Source organism: Macaca mulatta, chromosome 3 (assembly GCF_049350105.2).
Source record: "Macaca mulatta isolate MMU2019108-1 chromosome 3, T2T-MMU8v2.0, whole genome shotgun sequence".
Lineage (NCBI taxonomy): Eukaryota > Metazoa > Chordata > Mammalia > Primates > Cercopithecidae > Macaca > Macaca mulatta.
The window spans coordinates 172,511,267-172,534,831 of record NC_133408.1 but is presented as its reverse complement, the minus strand read 5'-3'; the positions used below and the strand labels follow the sequence as shown (position 1 = coordinate 172,534,831).

Below are 23,565 nucleotides of genomic sequence, written 5' to 3'. Positions count from 1 at the left end.
CACTGTAAAGAGAAAGAAAGCTAAGAGCATTTGAAGCTGCCCACGACTAACACCAGTCCATTGATGCAACCTACCAGGATAGCTAATGGAATTATTTTAGGGATGCTTAAAATATTAGCTCATATTTCAGCCCCTCAATTAATAGTTTTGGCAGTAAAATACTTTAAGAATTAATGGATTGTTTTCTCCTACTTTATCCACACATCATTCATTCATAGAGCCCCTGTGTGACAAGCCAAGCTCTGAATACAAAACTAAGAAAACAGGCCAGGATCTTACTACTAGCGTGAAACTCAAGAGAAAAACAAAAGGAAGACAAACTTTTTAAATGATGATCTTTTTAAAAATCCAAAGTTAGTTCTCTTCTGTTGGGGTGATTACATTCCTAATGCATATCAAGTTGTTAGAAATATTATTTACCATGATTTCAGTGGGAACTAAGGGATTTGAAGATAATTTGGGCTATTTATTTTTCCACAATAGATTTAAAATTTTAGCTCTGAAACCTAAATCACTGAGCAAATCCAGCATTCTTTTTACATGTAGCCTTAATTCAAAAGGAATACCTTCTCTTTTCTCAATCCAACTAAAACAGTAATTGTCAACACTTCATGTCACATTTTATAACAACTTAGATTGTAGTTTCTATTATATGGTGCTGGTAATATGTTATAGCTAATCCTAATGCAAATTATATTTTATATTAATCCCTATGCTGTACCTCATAGGCAATTAATTAAACAAAATATTATTTTAATAATGTTACATGTGTAGTTCTTAACACTGGTCTAGCCCAGAGTAATAAATACTACATTTGATTATGATATAAAAAGTTACAAAACTCTGTGCCCTCGGAGAAATTTCTGTATTTGTTTTTAAACAAATTCTAGATGATGCTAAACCTCTAGCACATTAGAAGGAGTTCTTACCCTTAGGGAGCTCATACTGTAGCCAGGATGACCAGCACATAAAGCACTCATGATAGGATAGCATGTAAGAGAAGCCTCCCAGCCTCCTGTTTCTTGGTCAATGTCAGAATCAGATCTCTGTGGCTGCATTGGAGCTGATATGCCACACCTATAGAAAGAAGATGTTACCAGAGTGTTCATGCATGTGAATTGTTTTTAAAATAGAAAAGTAAATATCAAGTAAATGTAAAGCAAATTTCAAAGACATGTTAAATATTTTAAAGGCAATATGTGCATCATAAAGACAATGTAATAGTAAACAAATGAAAAGCATTTAAAAAACAATTGATATTTCATTCTCATTCTGTCCTTTATATAATTTAGTGGTGAGTTTCTATTTTCCATAAAAGAAAGAAAGAATATGCATAGAAAGTGACATAGATCTATTGAAAATATTTTTGGAATGATTTCATTAGAGGTATAACTTTTTAACATGGCTTCAGTTTCTGTGAAAGAAGAAGTACTTCTAAAGAAGTACAGTTCTATGAACTCGGATGTGAATACCAGTAATACTCCTTTGTGTGCCAGATTTTAGAGGGGTTTTCGCTTTTATCCTTGAATGAAGTTGTTGAAACCCGACTTATAAATTTAGGCTCATAGAAGAAGCTTAGGCTATTCTTATCAAGTATTAAAAGATTAGTTACCCTGTAAAAGTAGTTTAGGTGATTTTAGAGTATCTAAGGAATACTATGCAAAACTCATACAGATAAAATGGATTTTGTAAGTATTACCCTGTTTTTAAAGGTTTTCTTCAATATAAAACCCTTGAACTTTAAAATGTCCTTGATTTTTTTTAAGGGATTGCACTTTGGCAATATTGTTTAGTTTCTTTTTTGGGTGTAAGATTTTAATAGTTATGCCACGGGTGAATTTGTGAAGCCGAGGAAGATGCGCCAATAGTGTCAGCAGGTGTTTCTCATGTTCTGTATAATTACACATGTGTATCATGGACAGTTTTAAGCAACGGTGTTTAAAGATCTTGCTTAATTGGCTGTAAAATAATTAAATACGGTTTTGACTGGCAAATTTATAATTCTGTTAGATACGTAAGCCAGTGAGCCTGAATGTCAATGCAACCTCATTTTGGAAATATTAGATTAATAGAACTAATTGTACTAAAAGTACAAGTTTACTCTGATTAATAGTCTTAAAATTCTTCTAGAAGTTTAGTCGGGTAAATTTATGTTAGTTACCTTTCTTCTTAAACTTTTAATTAAAACTTATTTCAAAAGTTTGAGCTATTCAGTTCTGTAGTTCTCTTTCTAGTTTCTCTGAAGTTGAGTTCTTGCAATTTGTCAGTGACTCCAGCTCCCTTATTGAGTAACGTGCCTTATCAAAAGTACTAAAATTATATACTGTTTTATGTGTATTTGTATCTGCAGCTGACAGGTACCCTGAACATCTTCTCTAACACGTATTGATGTCTACTTATAACCTACTTTAGTGCTGTGCGAATGGATCTAATATACCAAATGTACATGATAAATGTTTTATCTCTGATTCTCATTGATCAGTTTTGAAATGATCAAATGGTTTATCTCACAAGTAAGACACTAATTCACATTGATCAAATTTTAAATGATCAAGTTGACTTGGTTTCTGCTGAACACAAATTGTATTAAAACAACATTACTTGAACACGCTGCCTTCTCTAATGCAGGAGTTATGTTACCAGCAGTTACATTATAACTAGAGTTATTGTATTATAAAGATGTCTCCTTCGTAATGAAAAGTTGACACAAGAAGAAAAGAATGCGATATTACAGGAAGAACAGGGCTTCAGGCAAGGATTTGGGCTTTTACTAACTAATTAAATTCTGCATTTGTATTGGGCCTTTTTTCCCCCTTTTTTAATTTGAAGGGCTATGAGCAAGAAATATAGCAGCTGCAGTGGTGACATTTTATTCCCCACGGTCCTTGGAGCCAAGTAACATCTTGATTATTCAGTAAGAGACATAGTAATTGAAGAGGCAAAATTCTAGATAAAGTAAATATACCTGTACCCTTTGGGCACAAGCCTCTTGGTTACAATTATGTCTTTAGAAGTTTCGGGTTATTTGTTGGTTTTTGTTTTTAAAGCATCAGCTCACCTACATCAACTTCCTAGTATTTCATGTCCCCTCCGGAGTTTGTGAATGTGCTGCTGGAGGAGGATTTCATATCTGAAATTGAAGAAAGATATTAACGTACTTATGAATATACTTTGTATATGAAGCTAATGGCAAATACACATTTGGCTGTCACATCGACTTGGTTATTTAGAACACAAAATTCCTCAGGCAGGTTATTTATTATGTCTTTGACTTGAGTCTTCCATCTGTAAAATGTAAATTGTAAGTGCCACCTTCTGTAGGGCATAGAAGCTGAGAAGGTTTAAAAGTTAACTGAGAAAGTTGTCTTTGATCCTTATCTAAAAAATGGTCATAAGTTGTTTTATTCAACTGCAAGATACCGGCTCCCATTTCAGAAAAGTTGTAGACGATGCGGCTCCTTCCGTTATCTCATCAGGGATATGTAAGGTAGTGCCAACTCACAAGCTGTCAATCTGCCCGGCTTGTTTGTCTGTCCACCTCCCACCAAGCAACAAATTAGTTCCACGGAAAGTGAGACCGGCTTTGGAGCATGCCAATATTTGACAGTATTTCTTACGATACCCATTTAGAATTGGTTATATTTACAAAGAAGACTTCATTGATAAATGCTTTTTTTTAACCCCCTTTTAAAATTGGAGCCCTTCGAATCAGATCTGCCTAGTTACTTATTTCTTTTTAGTTCCTCGGGTTAGATCTCTATACTTGGTCTAAATACTATTTTCTAAGATAATAGAAGTAAATGTCAAGAAACATTAAGGAGAGAGATTTCCATCTGCATTATCCCTCTACTCCACGACTGGTTGCCACAGTATTCCACTCAACTCAGTGATATCCTGCAAAAAAGGGCAGTGCAGATGGAAAAGCTCATTGGGAATATAGGGATAAAAAGGGCAGGAGGAGGAGCGTACACCAAGAACAGAGAGTATTGTTAATTTCTCTAAAAAGACAATGCAGACTGCAGCCATCTCATGAACGTGGTCACAAGACCAAAAGGGTCACTTCAGAAACTTTTTTCATCACTTCAGCATAGGGTGTAAAGGCATCTCAACTGGTGAAATAAGCTGCCGATGGTGCAGCCAGATTGGCCACATCCTTCATAAATCCATGACCTGGAGCATTCTTCTCTGTTCTTGCCGTGGCAGTTAGGGTTTGTTGGCGTTGCACCAAGCATCTTCTTTCCTTTCATATAAGTGGTTTATGTGTAAACATGTAAATGATCAAACCATTCTTGTGGCAGCTCTTAGGTTTGTGGCCATATACTCCTGGATTCATGATTCATTCTGTGTGAGCTAACAAATCGTTCTGTCTTCCCCAGCAGGAACATTCGTATTGAACTTTCTTCTTAATCAATACGATCCATTAAGAATCTAGTATACCCTACATGGTTATGTGAAATATTAATTGCATACTGTTAGTTAGATAAATGAAGATTCTGCCAAAATGATAGCTTCTTTCCTTGTATCATAATATTTTAAATGAGAACATTCTGAGTGCTCGGGTACATGATATTTTGGAATTTGTTTATTGATCCTTGCTTACTTGAGTAATTAACTACACAGCTCACAGTTGGAAAAGGCATTTCTGAGACTACTAGGTTTGTCCTCTTGCCAATTCCAACTAGAGAATTCATTTACTTTTTAAGGGCTCCAGTTAAAAATCATCTCTTTGATTTTCCTGTGATGCTTTCAAAGATAAGAAAACATATTTTGCGTTTTGAGTGCAACTAAGGTACAAGTAGAAAGTAGTGAAGCTTGTAGGAAGGCCAATTAGAATTGATTGTCTGACTCACCTGCCCTGTTATAAGATGTCCAGAAAGACTTCTAAAAGGAAGAATTTAAATTCTGTCCTTGTGTCAGATATGCAAAGTTAACAATCTTAGGACTTGAGCACAGTTAAAAATTGTTATCAAAGTAGTTATCTACACATAAAAATGGTAGCTCAGGATAGTTTCTGGAACATTGTATAGGTTCAGCCATAGTAGAACATCAAATTAATTATGTCTTATCACTCCAGAGTTTGGTAAGCCTATACCAGATGCTATCAGCACTTCCCGGGTTTCAGCCAGATAATTAACTTATGAATGTATTTGGCCCCCATTCACTCTGCCTGGGGTAAAACCACAAACTAAAATAGAAACCAGAACTCTCAGGATACATTATATTTAAACTTGTATTCTTGTTGTTCATTTGAATGTGTAATTACCAAGTCACCTCTCATGATTTCAGCCTTATCAGTATTCTTATTTCTGGCTCTTCTGATTTTTCTTAAGAGATAAGCAAACAAAATACACAAATTGATAGATTGGACCTTATGAAATTTTAAAATTCTGGCCATCTTAAGACACCATTAGGAAAATTTTTTTTAATGGGCAAAAGACTTGGACACTTGAAAGGAAGATATAAGAATGACCAATTAACACATGAAAGGGGTTTCTACATCATTAGGTATCAGGGAAATGTACATTTAAAACGTAGGAATGGAGACAATCAAGAAGACTGACAATACTCATTGTCTGGAAAGATTGTGGAGAAACCAGAACTCAAACTTTGCTGGTGGGGGTATACAATGGCAAAAGTCCTTTGAAAAAAATGTTGGCAGTTCTTATAAATGTAAAGTATACACTTGCTGTATGATGCAACAAGTCTAGTCCTAGGTATTTGCCCAAGAGAAATGAAAATATACATCTACAAAAAGATGTGTACACCTGTGTTCATAGCAGGTTTATTCATAGTATCAAAAACTAGCAACAATCCGAATGGTCATCATTGAGGAAATGGAGAAACAAAACAGACAGTATTCCACTCAGCTCAGTGGTATCCTGCAGAAAGGGGTAGGGCAGATGGCAAAGCTGATTGGAATATAGGGATAGAAAGCGCAGTGTTCTAGTTTATATTCATACAGTAGAACACTATTCAGCAATAGAGAAGAACAAACTACTGATACATGTAACAGTACGGATGGATCTCAAACATCATGTTACACAAAAAGAAGCCAGACGCAAAACAGTGCTTCCTACGTGGTTCATTTAAATGAAGTTCAAAAATAGGCAAAATTTGCCTTTGGTGGGAATAGAGGAGATTTGATTGGAAAGAGACACAAGCAGCATTTCTGAGATTTTGGGAATATTCTGTTGTGTTCTGAGTGATAGTTTTACAAGTATATGCAGGTATGTAACTTATACAGTATGAACACTTAAGATCGGTGCATTTTGATATACAGGCTGAGCAACCCTAATCTGAAAACCCCAAATCCTCCAAGTTTGGAAACTTTTTGCATGGCAACATGATGCCACAAGTTGAAAATTCCACATCTGACCTCATATGACAGGTCACAGTCAAAGGCAGGTGCACAACATGCAGTCTATTCACTGTCCCTCAGGAAGAAAATTACCTTCAGGCTATGTATAGCATATATAAAACGTAAATGGATTCCACATTTTGGTCTGGGTCCCATCCCTAAGATATGTCTTTATGTATATGCAAATATTCCAAATTCCAGAACCCAGATTCAAAAACACTTCCATTCCCAAGCATTTCAAATAAAGGATACTCAACCTGTATGTTAATTATACCTAAAACACCCTAAATTAAGAAAAACTATATGCCAAATATTGGGAATTCCCAGTTTCTAACTGTAATTTGTCCTAGATAAAATGCTGCTTCAATTTAATCACAGTCTTAAATATATGATTCCCAATCCTATCCATAATCATATTTTTTTCATTGAATTTGAATCCTTTATCTTGAAGTCAGGGCTGTTCATTCAGGATATTTTATTACTATAGAAATAGGGATAAATCTTGCTTATATTTCATTTATTTATTTTCTTAAAGAGTCATCTTTTTCCCCCCATTAAGTTACATTTGCCTGTTGTACTCTTTTCTTCTTCAACCTAAGATCTTGTAGGTAGCCTTGGATAAGATTTGAAAATTACTTTTGATAAAGGGATTTCAAAGGCAGTATTTGTGAATGAAGCATTTGTACAGTAGCACTGGTACTTTTTAATATAATAATCATATGCAGTAATTTGTTCATACTATTTATTGAGTCCTGGCAGAATGCTTGAAAACTTGTAAAAGCTTGCGTCTTGGCCCTTCCTTACATGTTGAAATGAAAGCACACATGTTCATATGTTAAAGTGTCGCCAAGCATCCCCAACTTGCTCACATGCCTGCCTTAAGTTATTTCATGTGCTTTCCCATTCAGTGGCCAATAGTTAAATTGCTGTGTTCCTTTTGTGATTGTGTATGTCTAAATGCTGGTAATCAGCTGAATCCCTGGAAAATTGATAAATGTGCTCATTAAGGAGAGTTCTTGCTCTTGGCTCCGTTTCACAAGTCACCTCAGCTAGTGTTTCTGGATGAAGCTGGCAAGAAACACTGTGCAGTGATACATCTGGCTTTATAATCCTTTTCAAGGAAAAGAAAACCTCCTTTTTTAGTATGTTAAACATGCATTGTAGGGATATTGCAATTACAAAGAAGTAAGCTATTTGCCAATTACATTATTTACACAAGAAAGACCAAGGGGCTGCTGCTGTGTGGTGAGATTTTTAATTTTTTATGCACTGCCGTTTGCTCCTCTTGTTCTCTTGAGCATCTGAGATTACACAAGTGCCTATTCATTTGTGACGCAGAGCCATCTATGCAGACTCTGAAGTCCACCGGCTGGCCACTGGCGTAGATCTCAACAAACCTGACTATGTGAGAGATGCATTCAGCATGGTTTATGATTGGAGTGTTGAAGGTAGTATACACCTGTTCCTGCTTTCAGGATGAAAAATGAATTGCCAATTATAGTAGACATGTTCAGACAGACGCTTCATATGGTAGAAGCTTGCTCAGCCTGCTCTATGCTGGGCCCCCAACTATGACACCATCAGTTGTGAAAAAGGGGTGTGTTGGCAAGGAGAAGAGAGAAGGGTATCAGTCCTTGATGTGTTACCATTTTTTGTGCTCGTGCAAGCTGTGGGCAGGAGGTCAGTGCCTCACACCTTTGTTTCCCAAGCAGAGCTCTTGAACAAGATGAAGTGATCAAAGCTGGGTGCCAGTGCATTATCACAGTCTCATTACTTTGCAAGCTGCATGCCCAGATGCTGCTGTTTTCTGCATCAGGCTTCTCTGATTTACGTTAGTAACACCTCCATTACAGCTCATTTGATACTGCTCATAATCAACCAGTTCTTGTCTTTTCCTGATCAGGTTTCTCCAATACAAAAGACGCTAGTGTAATGAAGAAAATAGCATTGCTGCTGTAGAATTCATCTTTAAGACATCCTGGCTAATTGACAAGAAGCGAGAACCAAATGCTTTGTCATGACTTAAATCATTTGTGGTGTTGGTTTGGGGGTGTTTTTGAAGTCTTTGAACTTGAGTTGTTGGATATTGCCAGCAGACCTATTTTGACACCTCCTGTCTTGGGAGTTCTTTTCTGTTAGTGAATTCTGACACCCTGTCCTTATTTGTTTGGTTTCTTCCCCTAGTGAGCTCAATGGCATGTATTTGGCATATATTTATTTTTTTAAAGGTATTAATGTGACATTTTTGCTTTGAAGAACTTATCCTCAGTATTAACACATCCATTCATCAAGGGTCTCTTGGATGTTCCATGTTCTATGGGCCCTGAAAATACAAACATATCATTTGAGTCCCTGCCCTCAGAGGGCTTATACTCATTGGGATCATTAGCTCAACTGCAGAAGTATTGAAATTTGATGCAGAAATTATTACTAAAAGATTTGTTCATGAAAAATTTTGAGTATCTTATATATTCCATATGGTTGTTATAAATTGGGAATACAAAAAGTGGCCAAAACATGTTAAATGCTAACATGAAGGTACAAACCATAAAACGCAGTAGGACTAGGAGGGGAATCCCAGGGGAATCTGGATTGCATGAAGAGGTGACTGGCATAAGCTGGATCTTCTCACCTTGAGATTTTCTTCAGGTAAGAAGACAGAGAATGGCCTTGCCATGAAGAGGGAATTGAATAGTGGAAATGGTTGAAACAGTGTGGGGGAGGTCTAATGGAATATGAGACCACAAAGGAAGACTGGCGTCAGACTTGAGGGACTTGAAATGCTATATTTTAAAAGGCAGAGTTAATAGGGCATAAAGATTCAACCAAGAGTTCTACCTGCTTGGGAATATTTTTTCTTTCACCTATCCCTGGTGCCCATAATTGTCACCACTAGGATTATGCCTTTTGAGTTGGTCATTGTTTCTGGAAGTCTTCTATCAAATAATAAAATATAATATTAGGTGCATAGATATTGTATACATTTATTACATAGTAATTAGAGTTTACTGCATCAAAATAATGACTACCACTCTTAATACACTAATGTCCACTCAAAAATAACCACATATTAGCTTGCCATATTGATTGATAGCAAAGTTCCGGGGCTTGAAAGGATGGGACATAGGAAAGACTAGTTCTGATTTAAAAGGTGGGGAGGAGAGAGTCGAGGAAAGATTGGGTTCATGTGATGCTGCCTGGGAAAATCCTAGGGCTTTAGGCAAAAAAAGAGCCTCATCTTTTCATACCAATTGAAATGGTATACGATTAGCTTCCATTACTCCTAGCTGTGATACCTTTGAATGGTGTCCTGAGAATTCACATGGTACCAGGTTCTTTGTGTTGTTGCAAAGAGTGTGTGAGAGACAAATGTATGTGGTTTATTCAGATGTGTTTTATCTGGATGTCTAATTTTTAATTTATGTCTATAATTCTGATTGTGCTCAAAATAGATAAAATTAGCTCACTTCCTAGGTAAATTTTCTATTGCTAGTTCACTTGATTATTAAATGAACCTTTTAAAGTATTCTCTCTCCTTCCCATTGAATTTTATGAACAACTTTTCTCTTTTGATAGCCTTAGAGACTTAGTGTAGTGAAAAGGATATGAAATTAATAAATACTACAGGTGGCACCCCTTACCTGCAATTTTGCTTTTTGCAGAGTATAGTAAGATGCTGAAAGACTGCATTCACATAACTTTTATTCTAGTATATTGTTATGTTTTATTATTCTTGTTGTAGTCTGTTATTGTGGCCTAATTTATAAATTAAACTTTATCATAGAGGTATGTGTAGGAAAAAACATAGTTTATCTACAGTTAAGTACTATTCATGGTTTCAGGCATCCACTAGCTATCTTAGAATGTATCCCCCATGGATAAAGTGGAACTGCTATATTAGATTTTTTTCTCTTTTAATTTATCAAGGAAGTATTTTTTTTCTTGTAACAAGGGAAATGTAATTTTACTCTTCTTTTCTTTTCCAGATCTTTTCCAGATCAACCTTTTAAAAGTAAAGCATGTGGAGTTGTAGTTTGATATTTAGCCTTTTACATTTATCTCTACGAATAGATATGTTAATAAACATATTTTGTTTTGTTTTCACAGAGTGTAAGACTACACCATATATATATTAACTTATATTTATTATGGACATATCCCCCTCGGTCAACACATAAATTCAACGCCTTCTTTTAAATCCAACTCATTCTTCTAAATAGCTGCATTATGCCTCATAGGATTGGTCTGTAGTCCTCTACTGAAAGTTTCTTTCAAGTAATTGGAGTGTGTGTGTGTGTGTGTGTGTGTGTGTGTGTGTGTGTGGTGGGGGCGGGTGGGAGGTAGATAATTCAGAAGAAGGCTGCAGCAAAACAAACTCATACCTAAACCCTAAGGAAATGGTACTTTTATTTCCATAACATGGATGGGGTTTGAATTGTGACCATTCCTTCCAACTGTGTAGCATTAGGCTACTTAACTTCTTGAGCTTCTTTTTGTTGATATAGGACATGTATGTATAATACCTCATGGGTTGTTAATAAGGGTTAATGAAATGAGGGTAAAATTCTGGGCATATAGTAGGTCTATACAGATCAGTTTCTTTTAGGGATCTAGTAGTTAGAGTCAGGGCCCAGGTTATTTAACCTTAGAAGTTGTATCACAGTATGAATCAAAAATTGGCCTCCCAAGACTCTTTTTTTTTTTAAATTAAAAAAAAAAAGGAAATCATGTTTTGTGAAAATTGTAGGCTTTTTTGACTTGTATAATTTAAAAATACTGCATTTTGGCACAACCTTTGCAGCTTTTGCTGCTAGTTTGTAATTCCCTAGAGGTGAATTGAAAAGATTAGTGGCAGAACTTTTTCCATTAACTTGGAGAAAAACTACAGAGCAAAAAATTGTCCTTTGGCAGAAATGTCAATCCATACCTCTTTTGAACATTTGGAAAGTGAAGTGCTGAGAAGCTGATATAATAGGAGAATTGAAAACCAAAATGTATACACATCTTCACCTTTTCTAACAGACGACAAGACAAATGAAAAATACATCCTCAGAACTTGATGATGCAAAGAAAATAGGATTGTTGCTCCAGAAAGTGCATTAGGCTGGGATCTTTAAAAGATTTGAGTGCTAAGCTTTTGGCCATGTTCTTCAGAAGGGCTGATACATTCTTACTAATGATACATCTATTTGTACTTCATGTCATAAAATTCTACCTTTATATGCTACAGTATCTAGGAAGTAGACTTAAGAGCAAATGTTTAATATACTACAGGTTTTGCTATAGCATCTGCCAGAAAATACGCTTATTTTCTTTCATCTGTGGTTCTTGGTCTTCCTGATTTCTTTTTAAGTTTATTAGGACTTCTCTTCATTTTTCCACGTCATGATGTCAATGTAGGTACAATGAAATAATAAGTATCCACATGTGTAAAATTTTTACTGAATATAATGTTTATAGATACTCTTCACATCATTCAGTAGACCTATTCTAGCGAGTTACTTCTCATTTTCCACCCCACCCGAAGCCCACACTGTCTTAGAGTCTATATCTGTGAAATGGTGATAATAACAGAGCTGTTATATTGGAATTAAATGAGATCTATTTATGTTTTTAGCATATCCTAAGCAGTGAATAGTGAACTATTAATAATTACTATAGTCATCAATAGTTGAATTTTCTGTTGGGTGAATTTTGTGTTGTTTTAATTGATGCTCATCATACGATCTAATATATATTTCCCTAGAGCATAATCCTTGAACTCAATAAAATTGCAATTGAGAGTATACCAGGCCTCTTAAAAGCATGTGTTGAAAGGTAAATGCTTTCTGTCAAATCATTAACCAACAGTTAGCAGCACTACTCAAAATAGTAATTATGTTTTAATATGCTACATGAGAACTACATAATTTGCTTAGAAATACATATGCAATGGTGTGCTCAGATAAAATGCAGCCATTGTTAGTTCATGATATAGTCCTCACCTAAAACCTTGTCATAGTTTTAGAATATTTTTCTTCACTTGAGATTCTAGGCAATGATAGGTTGGTAGTCTATACTGAACAAACAAGATTCTTTCTAACATGTTCTGCAGTCAGTTGCTCAGCATTTGAGCCATATTATATTTTTTTTTCCCAGAAGCAAAAAGGACAGTGGGGCTAAGTGTCTAGATTAGTCCCCAAAAGCCCGTTTAACTCCTGCAGTTCAGAAAAGAAGACTGGATGTTAGGGGCAGCAAAAAAAGCAAAAAGAAAAAAAGAAAAAAAACTAGCGCATTTTCCCGCGTGTGTGCCTACATGTGTGTTTAAAGTACATTCTGGATTTAAAAGCAATCACAGGTGCAGCCTTGTTTCTATGAAGAGAGAGATTCCTGTAGAGAGTGAGAAAGGGATGCGGAAGCCGTAGCAAGAGGAGCCTCCCTCTCTACCAGTACCTCCTGTTGTTTTCAAACATTTTTTGTTAGCAGTTAGTGGAATCCTAATACCCACAACTGATAATATGCTATCTTAATACTATTTCTCTAGTTCATAAGCTTACTTACAACCTTTGCTCATTATGAAGAGAACAATGAAGCTTATTTTTATGAACACAACATTTAAAAATTAGGGGCTAAGGATGATGGCTACAGTCCTATATCAGTCCCAACAGCCAAAGTTATATGTTTGGTTGAGTGTTATGATGATCCTGATTTGCAGTGATAAGTAGTGGCAAATAATAACTTTTTTTTTAACAGCTTTCCTTGCAACCACAAAATGCTCATCCATCAATCTGATCCAAATGATTAAAAGCGAAATAAGTTTCCACTTCAAAGTTAAATAATCGACATTATCTAATAAATCGTAATATAGAAGTTGGGACAAACAGCCAAAACTTAAAATATTAAACCACAATATGAAAATAACCTTGGATACCTCCTGGGCTGATCTTTTGCCATCCTTTCTCGTGCATTTCAGTGTTCATTCACTAAAGGGAGGGGGTGCCTTCCGCATTCACACTTTAGCTCGGCTCATGCTGTTCCCACAGCACAGCCACAGCGCACCTCACCTTCACCACCTTCCTCCCAATAAACTCAGCCTTTTGTTAGGACCTGTCTCGTGTGTTAATTCCTCTGCTTTCTCTGTAAAGTCTTTCTTGACACCTCCTTTCCTACTAAAAAGCCATAATGAATTGTTCCCAGCCCTTATGACAATGTAAGTGGCGTCCGTGTTGCCTGTGCCCTCTCTCCCTTCTCAAGTGTGAGCCATTTAAGGCACGAGCTATATCTGAGCCAGCTTGATGGTAGCACACCTCTCTCTAACAGGTGCTCAATTAGTATCAATATTTCCATTTACTAAATTGAACTCTTATAAAATGTCCATGCTTCTTAACTTAGACTCTTGCAGTTCAGAATGGAAGACTAGAGGTTAGGGGCAACATAAAAATACAAAAAGAAAAAAAAAAAGTGCGTTTTCTCGTGTGTGTGCATTTAAACTACATTCTGGATTTAAAAGCCTGGGCTTACTCACTCACAGGTGCAAATAAGAATGTTTTTGCTCTGGAAGGGATCTAATACAGCTCTGAATTTACACTAGAGGAAACCGTGTCTAAAAACTAAGAAAGAATTACAGACTCAGGAGTTTGAAGAGCTCATTGCCAAGGTTATAATCTAGTTAACAGCATGTGAATCTCATTCTTAGTTGAACTGAAACCTTCTTGAGGGCAGGAATTGTATTTTATCCTCTTTATCGATCTCCCCAAGCAGCTGGCATATATACTGTGCTTGGGAAATACATATTGAAATAAATTCATTCAGCAAATTAGGTGCCTGTGGCGATGTTGACATCTCTGTGTCTGGCCTAATGGTTTGATTTATCTGGCTGTTAATGGTCTTCATTACAGGCTGTTAATACAGGGCTGATTTTTGTTGGACATTAGCTAATTGCCAGAGTTCATCTCTAGTACATGCCAGATAGAAGCTGGGCTTTTCTCTTGACAGTATCAATAGGGTAATTAGTACTATAGCAAAATTCAAAACATGATGGAGTATTTATTACATTAAGAATTGTCATTATTTGGGAATTCCTTCAGTTCAGATTTCTATATAGTGTGAATTTTGTCAAAGGAAAGTTGTTAATACTTAAAAATTTGTTCACTTTTGCTATTTTTAAGGACTGTTTTTTTGCTTCTGTTCATGTAGATGGATTTATACATTTTCTAGTTTGAAATTTCAACTTGAAAACATAGCTTCTTCAAGTCAGGTAACTGTCTATCAAGAACACCAATTAAATACTTCATAACAAGTTTTCTTCTTATAAAAGCCTACCCACCTACTTTCCCCCATGAGGTTTCTATTGTCTGTTATACCAGTCTATATTAAACTTAATATATAGGCATTTTCTGAGCAAAGCACTGATGGAACTAAGGCATAGAGGAGAAAATTCCTGTGTACTTTAAGGATAAGAGAACCATTCCTTTTTCTGGCTCAATTAAAACTGGACTGATTGTCAAGTCCCATTAACCTAGTGGGTCACTACCTTGCGTGCATTAGTGGCAGCCCCACTGTAATGTGGAGCAGTCTTGCCACATTGTGGACACATTTATGAAGATTGATAACAGCTAAGGTTCAGTGTTAACTTTTATTGTCAGGCAGGCTGTACAAGAAACTGTCTGGTATTGGCTTTTGCTTTGATTTATGAAAAGGTTGCCACATGAAGAAGACATCACATAAAACAGCACTGCTAGCAGCAGCGTTATTCAATGCAATTGTAACCATAGCAAATACTAACTAATGCTCATTAGGTTCAGCATCATCCCTTGCTACTTTCCATAGTTTGGATGGGGTGGGCCCTCATAGCAATATAATACACTCCCAAAGAAACGGGTGACTCGCTTGCTTTTACTTGGGTTAGCATGTATTTCTCCAAAGCTTTCGTTTTTTCTTTTCTTTCTTTCTTTCTTTTTTTTTTTTTTTTTTTTTTTGAGACAGGGTCTCACTCTGTCACTCAGGCTGGAGTACAGTGGCATGATCATAGCTGACTGCAGCCTTGATCTCCTGGGCTTCAGTGATCCTCCTGTCTCAGCCTCCTGAGTAGTTGGGACTACAGGTGCAGTAGCTAGCAGTGTGATGCTGGTTCTTTAAGAGAGAGTCATTAAGAAATCGACTTCATGTTCAGTTATCCCAAGGTGTCAGTGATCAAGTAACTACCTGTTGGCTTTGCCTCAAGGGAGACATGTGTGCATACTCTCCCCTATGAACCCCAGAGGTGGCAGGAGTGTAAAATTCTGACTCCTGAATATCTACAATAGCTCCAAGTAGTGGCAGGTGGCTCTTCTGGAAAATGGTACCTAGAGCTTCTTTCTCAATTGGACCTTTTGTCCCTAAGGAGAATAGTCATCACTTTGCCTCATTTTTTTTTTTTTAATCTCAATGCACTTTGATATAATGGAGTATCTTTTATGCTATAAAAACTTTCCTTCCCTTTGAAATCTTTAGTCTCACTAGTCCCAGTTGCATCTTAATATTCAAGAAAGGCAGCTGTGTTTTCCTTTAAGCAAATATAATTGTTGGGGGAAGGCATCTCTGCTTATCCCATGGACAAATACATTATGGGTAATGCCAAAAAAGAAAAAAGCTTGGGACCCCAGGAAAATTACGTAAATCTTTTCAACTCTTCATAAAGCGGATGAGTGCTGCCCTTTTCTTTAGAGCAGGCAGCTGTGGAGGCTACGGCCCAGCACGTGGACAGAGAAATCGCCATCTTTCTTTCAGTTCCCAGGTAAAGACAGAGAAGACAGAGATGCCCTTTGTGTCTCTTGTCTGTTTCTCAGGCAGCCACATTTGTCGTAGTTGAACCTACTTCCATTTTGATATTCCATGTTTTTTTTCAGGCTTTTATATTCCATTTATTGAATTCTGGCAAGATTTGGCCGTTCTCGGATGTTCCTTATCTAGGGAAATCCTTTGTGCAAATGTGGGAGGCAATCCTCTCAAGCAATAGAATGAAAAAATACCAGCAGAAGCATGCATTAGTTATCACTGGGAGCAGAATATGGCCCTGGCCCAAGCAGGTTGCATCTAATAGCCTCTTGTTGCCTGGAAGGCTTCTGGTTCCTGGAATTGCTTAGAGTGTACAGGCAAGCCCCTGCCGTAAAGGAGGAGACACAGCAGCAGCTGGGGAGAATCACATTTGGCCCACAATGGCAGTAAGATGGTGCCTGGGAAGCCCTGCTCTCAGATTTGCGGGGAGCCAAATTATGAAGGTTGGATGTGAGATGGTGTCATTAAGGGCTTTCTGGAGAGATCATGCAATTAACTATGAAGCCAAATGAGCCAGTATGTTAATATATGGCGAAGGTACTCCTAAAATGCTCATGAAGGCAATGTAGTGACTGTCATAAAAGTTTCTTTTAAGCAGAAACTTTTTGAAAGGGTAAATGCTAAATCTAAACCTCAAATCAACTTTAAAAACAGACATAGCTGAGATCAAGGCTCAAACATTAATAGAGGCAAACTCTTTTACTCCAGAAAGTGAAGAAAGAGACTGCTAAGCCCAGATGATTTTTCCTGGCTTTGCTTCCCTTTTAGAGGATGTGGATTGAGCCAGAAAGGGGCATTATCTGGTCTCTATTATTTTCAGACACTGTGGATTTTGTATGGCAAGGTGCTTATTGGAGGAGAGCCAGGCTTCTCATGAATTTCAATCTGACAAAATGCCCAGCCTGAACTACATGACCATAAGAAAGTGCCGAACCAAGAAAGTCCAACCCAATGCTAAAGATAGAATACTAAGGAAAAGTTTAGTGCAAGGGAAGGCAAATAAATTTTGTTTCAGGCACCAACTCCATTGATTGTGGTAGCTCCCTGCAGTATTTCCTTGAAAAGGATTCAGAGGCTATGACAGACTCAGCCTAAAAGAATGTCAAGATTGATTAGTGATGTCTGTCGCTGGCTTAAGCATTGAAAGAGCTGGCATTTTTCCTTTGTATTTGCTACTTCTGCTTTAAAAACATATATAAAAATGTGTTCACCCCTTGATTGATAGTGCCTAAACCAGAAATAGGAAGGATCTGGTTGGGGTAGGGGAGAGAAAGGAGGAAGAGAGAGAAGGAAAAAAGAAGGACAAAAGCATAAAGGACTGTATAGTGCAATTTTCATATCTTTTCTCTGTTTTCTTTTCACCTTTTTTCCTACCAGCAGGTTTGGTGAAATGAAATATCACAAAACAGGACTCTATATTTTGTTACCTCTTGTCCCAGTATGGCTCCTAGTAGGAGAACTCGTTACTTCTCCCTCATTTCAGGCAACCTGAGCGCCAGTGAAACTGACTGGCATTTGCAGGTACCTGAAAGGTAATCGGAGTAAGAACAACTGGTAAAATGTCCTTTATGTGCAGTCTTTCCTGTCGTTTCGTTTGTAATGAATAAGAGAATATATTAAGATTCCATTTTGCTTAGCATTTGTAATATATGCAAACATATTAACCTTTGGTACATTTTTGAAATAGTCTCCTGGGCAAAGACCTTAGTTTATAAGCAGGGAAATAAGACTTCAGTCAGATGGCCTCACTCCTAAATACTGGAAGGAGGAAATGCTCCATCTGTTAAACAGTTCTTTCAGTCTAAATGTTGGCACTTATAACCAATATTGGAGATCTAAAAGTGGCCGGATTTGATGGTGTCTGATAAAAATTAATATTATAATTGATTTGCCATCACGTTGAAATCCTTTGATAAAAAGCTTTCATTCCTTGATTTCATTATACAGTATGTGATTGTGATAAAAATTATCTCATTACTCTATTCAATTTAGATAACAAAACCAGTTATTCAAACCTTAAACTAAAGTTATCATCCTGAGCAGTACTTAAGTCTTTCTCTTTTCGGGTCTTCAGTCCTAGCTCAAATTTGAGTTGCTGGCCATAATCCTCCTATTTGACAGTTGACATTGATTAAGTTAGGCCAACAAGTCTAAAATTTCAGTTTCATGGTCTGCTGTATAGCCACAGCCATTACATACCTCTAGTACCATGATATGATATATGATATGATGTATGATCTGATTTGCCAAAACTCCAGATTTTATAGACTTTTCACATAATCATTTAGTAATGTGCAATTAACTTCTGAATGGTAATCAATCCACATACACCATGATTTTATGATGTGTAAGGCTTCAGGTTCTCACTCATCCTTCACAAAGGCCACTCACTCAGGCACAGGGAAGACCTTTAATTTTATCTGGGTTTTCTTTGCATTCAGCCATGGTGCATATATAGAAAGGAGAATCCTCCTAGTTCATCCTCTTCCCCATTCCTGCTTATGAGTTGGCTACAAGGCCATTACAGGCAATGCTGTCATTACCTGTCCATTTAAGACCATTTGAAAATGAAATCATCATTAGTACTTTCACATTTCTCCCTATTATTTCTAAATGTCCTTTGGTGGTTAAAGCTTTTGTGGGTGTGGGGAAGGGACAGACCTCACAGCATGATTAAACTGAAATGTTACCCAACATTTTAATAACACCAGCATGTCTAGGCCTCCTGCAGAAGACCGCCTGCTTGGCATCACAAAATAACATTTGTGACCCTAAGGATACAGAAACACACGAAAAGAGGCTGGAAACCAGTTTCTGGCCTGTTTGAATACTGGTTTAACAGTAATAGAACTTTAACTGTGTGGATTTATTATTCTTGAAACATCCAACTTGTTTTAGGCAAGATTTTGCTACTATTAAGGCAAATTAAAGCAGTTTGCCATCAATTCTGTTGAGTTCCCCTCACTGCTTAGTCACAAGTAGCAGCCCTGCCACCAGCAGTGGGCAAATCTATGCCAAGTGTAATTACTTCAAATACAGTTCCATTTATTCATAGGGAGGACTGTTGCTCCCTGTGAGCACGTACTTGGGGAAAGAAAAGATACGTAGGTTTATGTTCATTATGTACCCCGTGATGGAGGTGTGGTTTTTAACATGAGTATAGCTTTTTAATCCCTTCATCAAAAACACATGCAGCAGCCCTCCTCTTTTTCCACCACCTGAACACTTTGTGGTCACCTTCAAGTTTCGTGAGCAGTTACCAACTCTCAGACGTATCATATTCTAAAACTTGGTTTTTAAGTTGGCTGTTTGAAAATAGCAGCTCATTTTTCTTTGGAAAGAAGATGATAACTAATGGTTAGGTTCCCAGAATAACCTGCAGAAATATATTAACAATAAATGTGTATTAATAATAATAACAGCTACCATTTATTACAGGCTTACTCAGTGCCAGACATTGTGTGGAGAGCTTAAACATTATCTTACTAATCTTCACAACAATGTTAAACAGTAGGAACTGAGGAAAAAGTTGCGTCTTAGAGAGATCAAGAAACTTGCTCAAGCTTCCATTGCAAGTAAGAGGTAGATCCCAGTTTTGGATATGCATATTTTAGATGCTAGATCCTGTGTTTTTAACCATCACAGTAAATGGCTAAAACATAAGTAATGACTGTATTCTAGAACTTAAGTATTTATTGGGGAATTGGTTCTCAATTCCAGTTGGGATGTTAAGAACATGTGTAGTTTGACCACTCTTCCTCACAGGTCTGCCTTGTTCCCCCACATATACACTGACTAATAGAGTGCTGATGAGAAGTGGAGAAGGTACCCCAGTGGCTTCTCAGGGGGAAAGGTTTGAGCAGCTGATGGTGTTTGGCAGATGTAAAAGGCACTGGGAATACTGCCCTTTTGGAGCTTCTGGTCTAATGGGAGAAATAACTGATCATCCAAATAACTTGACAATGGCAATTGTGAAAAGTGCTGTCAAATGCTATGAGGAGCATGTCCCATGGGAATTGACTGTGAGGCATTGGAGACAACTTCTTAAAGCTGATATAAAGGCTAAAATAGTAGGCATTAGGGGAAGGGCAGCAGGGCCAATGTGTGTTAAGACCCTGAGGAAGTTGCTGAGCTCCTTTGGAGTTCTGAAGGGAAACCTATTGTGGGAAAGCGTTGCAGAGAGAGATGGAGGCAGGGGTTACATCTTGTACGACCTAGTAGGTCATAATCACTATTTTGGATATATCCCAAGAGAGGCAGGAAATCTTGAAGGGTTAGGGTTGTAACCTAGAAGTTGTGAGACCAAATCTGTAGTTTAAAAAGGGGCACTCTGGCTGTTGTTGTTTTGATAATGAATTGTGTTAGAGAAGAGAGTTAGAGACCAAAAATGGAAACAGAGGGACTACATGGGAGACTATTGGAATAGTCCAGGCAAGTGGTTATGGTGACTTGGACTAAGATAATGGCAATGGAAATACAGAGTGATCCATTCCAGGCCAGGCACGGTGACTCATGCCTGTAATCCCAGCACTTTGGGAGGCCAAGGTAGACAGATCACTTGAGGTCAAGAGTTTGAGACCAGCCTGGCCAACACGGTAAAACCCCATTTCTACTGAAAATACAAAAATTAGCTGGGCTTGGTGGCAGACACCTGTAATCCCAGCCACTGGAGAGGCTGAGGCATGAGAATCAGCTTGAACTCAGGAGGCAGAGGTTGCAGTGAGCTGAGATTGCACCACTGCACTCCAACCTGGGCTACAGCAAGACTCCATCTCAAAATAAAAAAGAAAGAAAAGAAAAGTAAAAAGGAAGTGGTCAATTCTAGATGTATTAGAATTTAGACAAGACTAGGTGACAGAATGGATATTGGGAATGAAAGGGAGAAAGGGAAGGGTATCAAGGACAACTTCCTGATCTTGGAGGGTCTATTTACTGAGATGGGGAAGAAAAAAAATCAATTGGGGGTAGAGGAGGTAATTAGTTCAGTTTTAAACATGTGGTACCTGTAATGCCTTCCACGTAAATAGCAGTAGTCAGTCACCTATAAGAAGGCTGGCTGGAGATACAAATTAGATAGCGACCAGCACGTAGATGGTATTTGAAGCCATGAGAATGGCTGAGGTATCTGTGGAGAGAGGAGAGAGAGAAGAGCAGAGGGACCTCCAGGACCGTCACCCCAAGGAACTCCAACATTGAGGGATCAGTTAGAAGACAGTGAGCCAGACAGCCAGGAGGAAAAACAGGAGAGTGTAGTATTATGGGAGCTCAAGAAACTCTCTTCAAGAAAGGGTCAATTTACTGGAACAAGTCTGTGCTGATCGGGTCCTATAAGATGTCTACTAAAAATCACTGGATTTGGCCACTTAGAGGCCTGTGATTTTAGCAGTTCTATCCAACAGTTGAATGAAAGCCACTTTGGCATGGATAGAGAAGAATGGATGGAAGGTAAGGAAGTGGAGGCAGAAATTGAAAGGGTATTTGCTAGAGCTGTGCTTCCAAAAACATGGTAGCCACTAGCCACTTATGACCGCTTAAATTTATTAAAATTAAGTAAAATTTAACATACTTTTCCTTTGTTGCACTAGTCATATTTCAGGTGCTAAGTTACCACCAGTGGTGTGACCACCATGTTAGACAGCGTAGATTTAGTACATTTCCATCACTGCAGAAAGTTCTGTTGGATGGCACTGTTCTAGAGAATGCCGGAAGGCAGGTGAGAACCATCTCAGGAGAGAAAATCCCACTAGAAGGCAAGGGTGGAGGAAGGTAAGAATTGGATCCATGCATAGGGATTGCCTTTCTTTTGATGAGAGAGACACTCTTCCTCCAAAGTAACAATAGAAAAGGAGAAGATGGGTGCCGATCCAGATCTTATGTTGGGAAGATGAGGGAGTTATCTTTTGGTTTATTTTTATCTCAGTGAAACAACAGGCCAGCACATTAGCCAAGGGTGGAAAGGGAAAAGAACCAGGCGAGATTTTTGAGGAGGTTGGAGATGGCATGAATAATCCTAGTAATAGGGGGAGAGTGAGTTTACCAAAGAAGAGCCATAACATTGTGGCAGGATTTAGTGTCTGTGAGTTTGTAGTGATTCTAGTTTCCCTAGTTTTGTGATTTTTCTCCAGAAACACTCAACTGGAGAGTAGTATTAAGGGGCTTTCATAAGGCAGCCATTCTTAGATTGGGCTGTGTGTAATGGCATGTATTAATACTGCTGAATTGGAACCCTCAGGGAGATGTAAAACTAATGGAGCTTAGCATGGTGAATCCAATGCAGACATGAATTGAGAAATGCATTATTTGGTCCTACAGTAATATATCATTATCCCTTTACGTAGAAATCATTGAGATTCCACCTCTGAAATACTCATGTATGAGACTCATCATAATCATTTGGAGAATCTGTGTGGTAGATTGTTGTTTTCTGTACTTCATAGTTGGTCTTGTTCATTTTAGTCTCAGCAGCAGACTAGAATGTTAAGCCAATTTGCTAAATCTTGCCTGTCCTCTGTAAAATGCTTAAATCCATTTATGTAATACAAAGGGATATGTTGGAATTTAGTGCCTTCTTATGGCATCAGTACTGAATACTTTAATCAGAGCAAAAAAAGAAACATGTTAGAATTTTCAAATTACAGAGTTATCGTGTGGATGTTTCACAGGGGCACGTGCAGTTCAGTGTGCTTATACACCCGTATAAACTTCTCACATTTATTAGCTATAAAATACCTTGAAGGTATATTTTCTTCTAGTTTTTATATTTAATTTATGGAGTATTAAGCAGGAAAATATTACAACAACTTGAATGCATGATGCACTTATTTTCTAAAAATTAGTAAATAGTGTTATCGTGTGTGATTAGTTGTGTTTAATGCTAGAGGTGAGATATTACAAATTAGCAACTCACCTTCTAAGTTATTTTCCTTACCAGTTACCTTAAACATGTCCATTTCCCAAATACAGAGAGACCATTTTCTCATTTCCAGGGACTTCCAGGAGATTAAAAGGTTAACATTTACAGTGCTCTGATTTCAAGAATGCAAGGCACTGTGTACAAAATTTGTATGTTGTTTGAGCACTTTTTTTAAAGCCTCTATGTTCAAACCTTTTGAAATGAATTTAGTTCCTATGGAAACTTATCGCTGCTGGAGATAGTGCCCTTATCCAAAAGAAGAAAATAAAATCAATTCAGAGCATGATTTTATAATTGTATAACATAGCTTGGGAATGGACATTAGGAATATGTGCAGTTGTGCTCTTTGGCTGTTATACTGGTTCATATTAGATTGTGTTTGAAAACAACCTTGCAAATGTCACCATCTGTCCTTCACTTTGAGGCCAGAATAGGTAAAGAGCGGTTTAAGCAGAAGTTTCAGTGGGTACTCTTTCCTGCAACACCACAGGTAGTACCT

At 37.4% G+C, this 23,565-nt stretch overlaps 1 protein-coding gene across 7 annotated transcripts in view; it reads left to right on the top strand.

Moving 5' to 3' along the window:
- Positions 1–23,565, top strand: part of CHCHD3 (coiled-coil-helix-coiled-coil-helix domain containing 3) — a 294,629-nt gene that overhangs the window by 246,414 nt on the left and 24,650 nt on the right. For 2 of the 7 annotated variants that reach the window (XM_077995000.1, XM_077994999.1), the window contains one exon: positions 7,697–7,806. In XM_077995000.1, the coding sequence (XP_077851126.1) occupies positions 7,697–7,806 (110 nt within the window). 7 annotated transcript variants of the gene reach the window in all.